Here is an 11,271-nt window from a genome sequence, read left to right as displayed (position 1 = left end):
TGACATACTAAATGGACTCATATTAGGGGTTATACATCTATTTACTTTTCATGAGGCAGCCTGATAGGCCAGAAGACTGAGGTAATTGTCAGGCAAATGAAATAAGTAATTGAGTGGCTACATAAATTAAATTGGGTTTGCTTTAATATTCATTTTTCTTCAAGCCCATAATGTCTCAAGCTTTAAAGCTATGGAAGAAATGAAGTGGACTAACATTCTTAGTGGACAGGCTTTATTCTGTAAAATAAACAGATTTCTGGCTGGGTGATCACTCTTCTTTTTCTCTTTTTTTCAGTTTCTGGAAGATCTATGCTGCCAATCTTCGTCACTACAGAAGTAATTTGTGAGAGAAAAGGAAAACAGGAAGAAAAAAATGAATCCAGAAACCATCATTCACGGGCAGATCCTGGGAAGAACCACAAACAGGTGTCTGGATTGCAGTGTTCTATCTGTTTCCTTGTCTGTCATAAAGAGACAAACAAGACAGCTTTCTCTAGTTCTAGCCCTAGACACATGTAGACTCCCAAGTCACATGAAGATCAGATGCTGGTGACTCTTTGTGCAGAGTTTTTTCACATGGTTAATTTTGAATAAAATAGGCTTTGAACTTACATTTGTCGAAGTGCATAAGAGTCATATTTATTAGACACACTGATATTATCAGCATACAGTATATGTGAATAAAAACTTAAAAAATAATTAATTAAAAAAAGAACACCAGGTAGATGTTCTCTAACTTTCTCATGAGAGCATTAATTGGCTATATCATATACACCAAATTTTGTACTGGTACTTGTCCGATTAGTTCATTAAAATTGTAAGTTAATTACATTGAAATAATAGAATTCAGAAGTTATGCACAACCTTCAAAAAGAGAGCTTCCTATGTGCATTAGACAGGGTTGTCTGTAGTAACAGACCCAGTAGTGTGACCCACACGGTAGGAGACTGCCTGGGTAGTCAGTAGTGGCTATTTGCATGTTGCAGAGGCCGAGAACAGTATAGATGCTTCTTCCGTGAAGCCGACTTCTCAGCTTTCAAAAAGTTTGTGCTAAAGACCTGGAAGGTTCCCTGAGATTCACTTGTCCTCTGTCCATGTTGGGATTCTAAAGAAGTCATCAAAGGACGGTGGCAGCCACAGCAACAACAAAAACAACACTCGGAGATGCAGGATGGGAAAGCAGGCAGCAAACACCCTTTGCCTCAGACCTCCTTAGGTCCACAGGCTACAAGTTGAAAGGTTCGGTTCACGCTGAGGGAAAAATCTCCCCTTAGCTGATCCCTTCTGGGAATGGTTTTACACATCACGTATCTTAGCTGATTCTAGATTCTATTCGAATTGACAGTGGAGATTGGTCACAACACTGGCTCCCTAGAACAGAGACAGGTTCATGTAATATTCTTTAGTGGACAATAATTCATGGTATCAAGGCAAGACATCGTGTGTTTCTGAGTTTTATAATGAAAGTGAGGGGGAAAAAATTCTCTTTCAGCCTATGATGCTCAATTGCTTAGTGATTTCCGTGTTGAGAATTTCCCTCTGAGTCCATTATTCTTAGCTATTTGAGAAATAAAAAGCCTTCTACAGATCAGCATTGTCGTAGGGTAACTGTTCTTCCTATAACCCTATGGAGAGCTGATTTGAACTCTTTGTTTCTTAGGCTGTAGATGACTGGATTGAATAACGGGGTTAGGATAGTGTAGGACACTGATATCAGTGCATCCTGGCTTGAGGAGTAGCTGGACGTGGGCCGTAGGTAGATAAAAGAGGCACAGCCATAGTGCACTACGACAACTATGAGGTGAGAGGCACAGGTGGAAAACGCTTTGTACCTGCCCAGCGTGGAAGGGAACTGGAGGATGGCAGAAATGATGTGAATGTATGATACCAGGATCAACAAGAGAGGGATAACCAGGACCAGCGCGCAAAGCAGGACGATGGTGATCTGAGTGGAGTGAGGGCGATGGGATGCCAATTGGAGAACAGGGGAGATGTCACAGAAAAAGTGGTGGAGTTGATTGGAAGAGCGGAAGGGTAGATGGAACACCAGAGATGTGATTATCTGCGCCACAGCGAAGCCACAGACACATGCGGCAGCTACTAGCCCCACACATGCCCTGTGTCCCATGAGCACCGTGTAGCGCAGAGGGTGGCAAATGGCCACGTAGCGATCATAACCCATGGCTGCCAGCAGGAAGGAGTGAGAACAGCCGAGGAAAAGGAAAGTGAACATTTGGATGGCGCAGCCGAGGAAGGAGATGCTCTTCTTCCGAGCCAGCAAGTCAACCAGCATCTTGGGCACAATGACGAAGGTGTAGCAGATCTCCGAGCAGGACAAAACAGAAAGGAAGAAGTACATGGGTGTATGAAGGGCTCGGTCTAGCACAATGGTGGCGACAATCACAGCGTTGGTGCTCAGAGTGAACAAGTAGAGGGACAGGAAGACGGCGAAGAGCAGCAGCTGCAGCTCAGCTAGAGACGAGAAGCCAAGGAAGACAAATTCTCTGACCACAGTCTTATTTACACACTCCATTGAAGGCTGTATCATCAGAGATCAGCCCCAGATGGGGAGGGGGCACGGAAGAAATCCTTCTACGCTAGAGAAGCCTGGGAGACTGACAGCCGCACAGTACAGTGCTCCCAGGTTTTACTTCTAAACTTGCCATTCCTCCTTCCTGTTTGTCCAAGAAATGAAAATTCCAAATCAAACTGTTGTACATCAGATGTCGTCTTCAAAGTAGTTTGATAACACAGCCCCAAAGTTCTTAAATTTCTGACGGAATTGTACTTTAAAATATTTATTTATTTATTTATTTTGTGTATGAGTGCTCTATCTGCATGTACACTTGCATGCTAGAAGAGGGCATTGGATCCCAATATAGATGGTTGTCAGCCACCCTGTGGCTGCTGAGAATTGAACTCAGGACCTCAGGCAGAGCAGACTGTGTGGTGAGCCACCTGTCTAGCCCTCAGTCTGTTGATAAGGCTTGACTTTGGACCCTGAGCACCGCAGCAGGCATTCATCTGCCTCACTGAAGTCTACACTCTCTCAGGGAAATCTTTCCACAGCTACACAGCAAGCTCCCCAAGTCGCCCCGCCCATCTACAATTCACGCAACCCTCCGTGGTTTTTCATTCTCTGTACATCTAAACTGGTTTTAGTTTTTCCGTAATATGTACCTACATATTCTTATTGCCTCATTACTTTCTAGAAGGAGCCATAGTTTTACCTTCTCATATCCTTATCATGGTGACCCTTCTGTATTTTTATTTTGCTCCAAAGTCAAATTTTTGGCACATTGTTTCCTTCCTATCCGTTCCAAGACAGAATATTCTATCTACAATTCAGTTCTTGTCTGAGAGTCTGTCCTCCCTTAGAGAGAACTTCAGTCTTTCGAGAGGATTCTGGCCAACTTTTACCACTTCCCTCCACACCCTCGAAGTTGCTCTGTGATTGCCTTTCTTGTATATCTTCACCATATTGTCCCCTGATGGCAGATCAATCTTCTTGCATATAAATATTCTTGCATATAAACCATGTTATAACATTAATCCCCTCATAAAATTTTCTTCCTGGCCACTGCATAGTTCAAACTCTTTACGTATTTCAGTGTTTCATTTGAGAAACCAAAGCTGCTCCTCACCATGCTCTTCTGGTGTGTAGCCCACAGGACAGGAAGGAGGAGCGCTGTGCTTCCTTGCTTCTGCTTGTTTAAGTTAGCTTATGCATATTTTTATTTATAGATGCTTTGTATTTAGGCTTCATTCAAATCACACATTTACCAAACCTTTTGGTAATTCCCAATAAAAGGAACTCTTTCTTTCTCAGAACTCACATAGGCATTGAATGAAAAACTTGATATGACATTCTCTTAATTTTGAATTGAATTTGTGTTGGGTCGCTCTGCTAGCTTTTTAAAACTACATTTTGTACCCTTGAGGGAAAGATGTGAATTTGATAAATATTGATAAATTCATGCAGTTTTCTAGCATGACTAAGATCACATAAAGGACTTAACAGCCTCTCAGCAAGTCATTATTAACTATTCTGCAAGACTAGGCTGCTGTGTTGTCACTGACCTCAGTTCTGGTTGGGCTCTTATGAGAGCCCAGAGTCACAGTGTCCTCAGAGCTATTTCTTCATGGGCATGAGGATTACTTAGCATTAATACATCTCAAGGGTTTATGTGCCACATGGTCTTGGTGTCACCTATGCAAATCTTAAAGACAAATCTTAGTTTAGAAATTATGAAGAAGAATGGAAGAGAATCTGGGTTTACAGGGGCATTGTTATTCTGAAGCTTGAGTGCATTTGCTGCTCTCTAGAGCATGGAAATCACAGGGGGTGAGAAAGGTATAGTAAATATATCTATGTATACATCACATTTAAAAACAATTAAAATTATTACCTTAACTAATGTTAATAATAAAGAGTTTGACAATGTAGCCTCCCTTAGGAGATACCACAATAGAAGCTATCAAATAGTAATGAGAAATACGAAGCTGTGTGATCACACTAATTTTTAGGAACTAGATCTGCAGTAATAATAAATATATAAACAGGTCCTGCTCCAAGGCATCTATTTGCTCATGGTTAAAAGATAAGGCATATACGAAAGAAGAGATTATTGCTAAAATTATGATGCTTGAAACATAGATACGTGTTTAGAAGCACCTGTGTACATTCTTGTAAAACAATGTTTTAAATGTATCCTCGGTTCTTTTATCTGTTATATGACCAAAGCTTTTTTGGGTACAGCGTTTGTGAGATGGGTGATATTTAGCAGCTATAATTTTAATCCAAGCAGACAAATAGTCCCAGTGTGCACAATGGCTTCTCATTGCTTCTGGAGGAGAGCCGTCTTATTTCTGATGTGTTTTTTTTTGTTTTGTTTTGTTTTGTTTTATAATTGTTCGTAACACCCCTTAAACCTGTGGAAGGGACAGATAGCCTCTTCTCTTACTTACGTTTCTGGTTACTTGCCCAACCCTCACATAGAGCATTTTACTGCCTAATAGTCTGGTAAATCTATTCTCCATTCTGACTACAAGTTTTAAAATTCTTGGCCTGCTAGTGAATTTCTGCACACCCCCATGCAAAGTAGGATAACACAGGATTAAGATGTGCTTTGAGACCTGACAGATTTAGGTTTTATTTCTGATGCTGACTTGTACTGATGTAAATTCTATAACTCTGATTTTTTAACTGTTCTGGTGAAATGGGCAATCCATGCTTCTCAAGGCTAGTGGGGGTTAATAGAAATTATATATATCTCTATTATTTTAAAATCAGACATAAACACATACATATATGATTTATACATAATATTCATGCACACATGCGTGCACACAAACACACACACATATCCATTTTACCTTGAAAGTTAATGCATGCTGGAGCTGGGGCCGGGGTCCAGACAGATGTTAGCAGCTGTCCTTTTCTATGAGTTCCTTCATCAAGAACAATGAGAGGACGATGCTTTCTTGTCTAAACAAAATTTCAGCACAGAGAGGGGAGGTGTGCACCAAGTACCAACCTAAGCTAAGGAGGTATTGGTGACTAATAGGTGCTGGGAGAAGGGAGGTCAGTGTTCTTTAAGCATGCGGACTGTGGTGGGTGGCCTGCTATCCAATGAGGGTCACACATTCAAACATATTTGGGCAGCACGAATTGGACCTGATGGTTAAAGAAAAGACAGTTATGTGGGCTGTGAAGAGGAGACAGTTTTTGGAGGTGAGATAAAGAGTTGAATATAATCAATACGCATTGTATGAAAATTTCAAAGAACTGATAAAAAACTGAGAAAGGGTGGGGTGGACAGCTGTCAGCTTTGAGAGAAATATGCACGTGCCTTTTGCACTTTTATTGGTTTAAGAACAACATTGGTAGGACAAGCTTGATGACCATTCTCCACAGCACTGGCTAATCCCCATCATTTACAGAAGGGGCTTTAGGAAGCCAGAGCTGTGAGTGTTACAGCCATGGCCGATCTTAAGGGAAGCTGAAGATAGTAAGGGCAGGGTCACTCACATTATCATAGATGGCTCTGTTTGGGAGACTCTTGGAGATCTCTCTCTTTACATAGAAGTTTCTCTCATATTTTACAATCCATCTACCTGTTCTTTATGCGTTTCTGCCTGTGTTCTTGCCCGTTTGTAGTCTGTGTTTCCAGAATGCAGGGTTTCCTTACGCTTTTCAGCTATAGTTATTTGTACATTTACTGAATTATCAACACAACTGTTAATTGTATAATTTTTCTAACTCTTACCTAGCACCTCTCCACTTTGTAGAAAGTTCATTACTTAACTTCTCACAGTTAAAGTGGTATTGAGTGACTTGCTGAATTAAATCAGAACTGAATGAAGAGGTCTGTGTAAATTTAAGCAGAGCAACAATTAAGTTAATTTAGAATAGGTGTGGAATTCATAAGTCTAGTTTTGTAGAAACTCACTTCAGGGTTAACTATTCCTGACCAACGTTGTTTGGAACCTCCATCTCTAAATGTGGCTTTTCTTTTTTTGTTACTGGCTCTGCTCTAGGTTAGACCCACCAGCCTTCTCTCTTTCTTACCTGAGATATGACATTTTTATGTTGTTGGAGGCAGATGTTTAATCTTGTTTCCCAGTGTTAATAGTGTCAGCCGAAGGAAGATGTCTGCTATCCAAAGCTCCTCTTTTCCCCTTTCTATCCCTGAGAAAGCCCAGTGACACAGAGGCACCAGGACAGAAGTTACATTGAAGAGAAAGTACGACAGAGTTAAAGTCCACTGCTGTCTACTCAGAAGCAGCTATGGGATCGTAGTCTGGAGTCTGAGACCCAGACCAAAACAACCTTCTCATGCCCTTTTATATTAACTAACCAAGCATCACAGTCACAGCTAATAGTGACCATAAGGTAGTTGCTTCATTTTTGGTAGTACAAGGTCTTCAGTGGGTCTCCTGATGCCAAAGTCATTGCCATGGAGATGCTGCACTGGGTTTAATTAACAGCTTGCTTGGTTGTAGAAAATAGACACAAGTCACCAAACATAAGATGCTCAAAATTGGGCCCAGGCATCAGGGCTCAGGGCATAGAATCCTCCGAGTCGCTCTCAGAGGCAACAAATTTAGAAAATTTGATCAATCTTAATCTGCCATGTTTGTAAAGCTACAGAAGGGAATATTTATGCACAGGATGCAGCGTTCTAATCTCTAAGTTAATATTGTGATTCTACTCCATCAGACAAAAACTAATAATGCAAACCAGAAACATTAAATGCGTGTTGAGTGCTGGAAAAATGAGTGATATAATAATCTTAATGACATACACAACCCTAGTCTGGGCATCTCTACACCCTCTGGCTGAGGCTGATCCAGCACTCTAACTCCAAGCCACAGTGCTTGTCCACTCCAGTCCTCCAGGCCCAGACTCAGGTGAAGCCACATTTGCATGCTCTCTCCATGAGTCTGACTCAGTTTATCTGGACACATAGCCCAGCTACATGTCCAGTCCCAGTTAGGATCCAAGCCCAGGATCTTCACTCTGTCCTCCATCCACGTCTCCCCTCCAGGCCCAGGTAGGAGTCAATGTCTGATCTCTCTTGCCCCAGGCACAGCCTGTATCCAGATCTGTGTGCTTTTCTGCTGAGTCTGACCAAGGTCCTTGGACTTGTGCTGCCCTCCAATTTCTCTTTATGGCTGTTAACCTTTGGCTCTTACAGTCTTCCTGCTTCCTCTTCTACAGTGAGCCTCGAACCTTTGGAGTAGGAATAGGGTTTATATGTTCCAGTTTGGGCTGAACATTCTACAGTCTCTTACTCTCTACACTTGCTCAGTTATAGGTCTCTGTGTTAATCACTATCTACTGCGAACCAAAGTGTTGGGCATAAAGATGTGCCTTAATATATGGATAAAATGATAAATCGTGAGGCCTTGGTTTAATACTTATGTTCATTTAGTAGAATAATGGTAATATATTCTCAGAGTGTCTGATCTTGGACCAATAATGATACAATGAAGGTTTCATCTTGTGCAGTGGACCTTAAGCATGATCAAGGTGGGGTTAGTTACCTCCACAGCATCCAAGCCACTATTGTGCCAGTGAACAGGTCTTGCCAAGCCACTCATAACTGTCGCTCATGAGGTTCACATCTGTGTATGATTGGTGATTATTTTCTCCTCTGGCAGCACAATGGAAACTAGCCAGTAAGATGAAGCCTCCATTACAGTACCAACTTGATTTCTCCAGATTCTGTGACTCAAGTATACGGTGTTTTCAGCAATATAGTCTTAACCATCAAGTTCTGGGCAGTAACCAAGAGCATCGGAAGTCATCTGTAATGTTTGGTGATGTACTGGGTAATAACTACAAAAGAAGTATCTCCGTCCCGGGACTGGGCCTTTGTTAGCCTCTGTTGCTACATTACTGGACAACTGCATTTTATCTCTTTTTATGTCCGTGGATTGAGCTACTTTAAGGCGCTTGTACAGTAGTTCCCATATGACTTCTTTTGAAAAGTCTGTAGTGTAACGTTCTTTTCAGTTTCCCTCTTTTGCCCTGTCCTCTCCTCCCACACCAGTTTACCCCTTCCCTTTATGCCAGTGCATTCTCTCTCTCTCCTCTCCTGAAAGCCCCTTCCCGTGGCCCCTCAGTGATTCCCTGACGTCTACGGTATTTCAGATGAAACATCACATACTTAAGGAGTTGACGCCAGCATCCACGAATGAGAGGAAGCATGGAGCGTCTGTCTCTCTGGGTCTTGGCTACCTCACTCAGAATGAATGCTTTTAGCTCCAGCCATTTACCCATGAGTTCCACACTTCCGCTTTTCTTAACAGCTGTGTAATATTCACCTCTGTAAATGACATTTTCATTAACCACTCGTCAGTTAATGAACATCTAGCCCATTTCAATTTCCTGAACAGAAGTTGAATAGAGCAGCAATGAACATGGATGAGCAAATATCTCCATCCTAGGTTATAGGGTCCCTTGAGTATATGTCTGAGTGGTCTAGCTAGCTCATATGGCAAGTCTGCTTTCAGCTTCTTTTTTTTTTTTTCTTCTTGTTCTCTTGTTGTTTAAGTTTTATTTTATTTTCTTTTTTATTTTCATTTTTATTGGATATTATATTTACATTTCAGATTTTATCCCCTAACCTCCCTTCTCCCCACCACCTAGGAACCTCCTATCCCATCCCCCCTCCTCATGCTTCTATGAGGATGTGCCCCCACCTACCCCCCACTCCCACCTCCCCACCCTTGAACCCCCCCCCACTCGGTGTTAATCCTTCATGGGACCAAGAATCTCCTCTCCCACCTATGCCAGACAAGGCCATCCTCCCCTTCATGTACAGATGGAGTCATGGTTTTCAGCTTCTTGAGGAACTTCCATAATGGTTCCCAGAGTGGTGGCACCAGTTTGTATTCTCACCAACAATGATTGAGTATTCCCTTTTCCCCACATCCCCTCCCCACCCCCATCCCCTCCCTCTACCCCTCCCCACATTCCCTCCCCATCCCACACCCTCCCACACTCCCTCCCCACACCCCCTCCAGGAATGGCATCATTTTTCTTTTGATCTTAGCCTTTCTGACTGGGGCAGGATACCAAGTAGTTTAATTTGCATTTGCCTGATGACTGAGGATGCTGAGGATAATCCTTAAAGTTTCTCCGCTATTTGTGTTTCATCTTTTAAGAATTCATTGTTTAGTCTCATGTCCTATTTTTAGATGGATTGTTTCTTTTCTTTTTTTGTGGGTTATTTTTAATTTTTAAATTAAAAATGTTTTTCATGGATGATGAGTTGGCTCAGTATTAAGAGCATTTGTTGCTCTTGCAGAGGACTAGAGTTCAACACTGTCATGGTGGCTCATAACCATCTGAAACTCCAGTACCAGGGGATCCCTAGAATAAGCATGGTGGAAGGGGAAATTATCATTTGACCTTCACATGCATGCAATGGCATGTACACACCAACATACACATACACACACACACACACACACACACACACACACACACACACAGACCCCATACCCCATCCCCAATGGATCACAAAGATCTTCCTGCCCAAACTTTCTTTTCCTGACTCATCTCATTATCCTTGCCTCCAACAAAGGCATACTCTGGGACACACCAGCTGAGCAGGCCAGGAAAATGGGTCCACAAAAAATTTTCTATTAGGCAGCACATAGACACCACACTCTCCTAAAGTCCAGGCAGGAAGCAGAAACCAAGGAACAGAGTCAAATCCAGATATCATCACCTAGACCTATAATTATCCTAATCCCAAATGCCTAGAAATTAGCATAAAACCAATAATATCCAGAATAATACCTCTCCACTAGAGTCCAGGAACCCACCACAGCAGGCACTGAATATTCACACACAGCTGAAGCCCAAGAAAATGACATTGACATGGGGTGTATGAAAATGTTCTGCAGACTCTAAGAGACCACAGATGCCAGCCCAGATTATTATACCCAGAAAACCTTTTAATTACCATAAATAAAATAAGGCAAAAGAAGGACATCAAAATAGACACTGAGGAAATTCAGAGAATTAAAAGGACATACTTTAAAAATTTGCACTCCACCAAACTGGAAAATCTAAAAACCCAAATAAACTTCTTTATATATACGACCTACAAAAGTTAAGTCAAAATGAGATAAGCAAAGCAGAGTGTGATGCCATATAGCACTTCTCTGACTTCAAGGCTAGTCTGATCTACAGAGCAAGTTCCAGGTCAGCCAAGGCTACACAGAAAAACTTTGTCTCAAAAAGAAAGAAAGAAAAAAAGAGAAGGAAAGAAAGAAAGAAAGAAGATAAGCAATTAAAAAAAGACCCATAACCAAGTGAAATAGAAGCAGTAATTAAAATTCTCTCCCCCCAAAAAAGCTCAGTGCAAAATGAATTCAGTGCAAAATTTTACCAGATCACCAAAGAATTAACGCCATTACTCCCCAAATTATTCCACAAAACAGAAACTAAAGAAAGATCATCCAATTCTTTCTACAGTTCTACAACTACCTTGACACCTAAACCACACTAAGATCCAACAAAGAAAGAGAATTACAGACCAATTCTCCTTATGAACATAGATAAAAAAATTCTCTGTAAAATACTTGCAAGCCAAATCAAAGAACACATCAAAAAATGATTCACTGTCATCTAATAGGCTTGTACGGCTCAACATATGCAAATTGATAAACGTAATTCACAACATAAAAACCACACGATCTAATTAGACTCAGAAAAGGCTCTTAACAGATCCAACATCCCTTCATGGTAAA

At 41.5% G+C, this 11,271-nt stretch overlaps 1 protein-coding gene across 9 annotated transcripts; it reads right to left on the bottom strand.

Moving 5' to 3' along the window:
- Window positions 1-215: 215 nt before the first annotated feature.
- On the bottom strand, window positions 216-6,870 carry LOC117723455 (olfactory receptor 10K2-like). Of its 9 annotated transcripts, none has more exons than XM_076915472.1 (4): window positions 6,572-6,870; window positions 5,377-5,677; window positions 4,081-4,220; window positions 216-2,675 (listed from the first exon to the last, which is right to left on the bottom strand). In XM_076915472.1, exon 4 carries the CDS (start codon window positions 2,546-2,548, stop codon window positions 1,589-1,591), a length of 960 nt encoding a protein of 319 aa, XP_076771587.1. In that variant the 5' UTR covers window positions 2,549-2,675; window positions 4,081-4,220; window positions 5,377-5,677; window positions 6,572-6,870; the 3' UTR covers window positions 216-1,588. The 9 variants fall into 9 exon arrangements, 8 of the variants coding, with proteins under 8 accessions (XP_076771587.1, XP_076771590.1, XP_076771593.1 ...); XM_076915475.1 differs by having other exon boundaries at window positions 5,377-5,488; XM_076915478.1 differs by having other exon boundaries at window positions 5,377-5,451.
- Window positions 6,871-11,271: the final 4,401 nt, after the last annotated feature.

This window comes from Arvicanthis niloticus, chromosome 18 (genome assembly GCF_011762505.2).
Source record: "Arvicanthis niloticus isolate mArvNil1 chromosome 18, mArvNil1.pat.X, whole genome shotgun sequence".
Lineage (NCBI taxonomy): Eukaryota > Metazoa > Chordata > Mammalia > Rodentia > Muridae > Arvicanthis > Arvicanthis niloticus.
The sequence above is the reverse complement of the archived record's forward strand: the minus strand, read 5'-3'. Positions and strand labels throughout refer to the sequence as shown.

What these genes read in the sequence shown, in the direction of transcription:
- LOC117723455 (XM_076915472.1), bottom strand. Translation starts at nt 2,548, where the DNA reads ATGATACAGCCTTCAATGGAGTGTGTAAATAAGACTGTGGTCAGAGAA.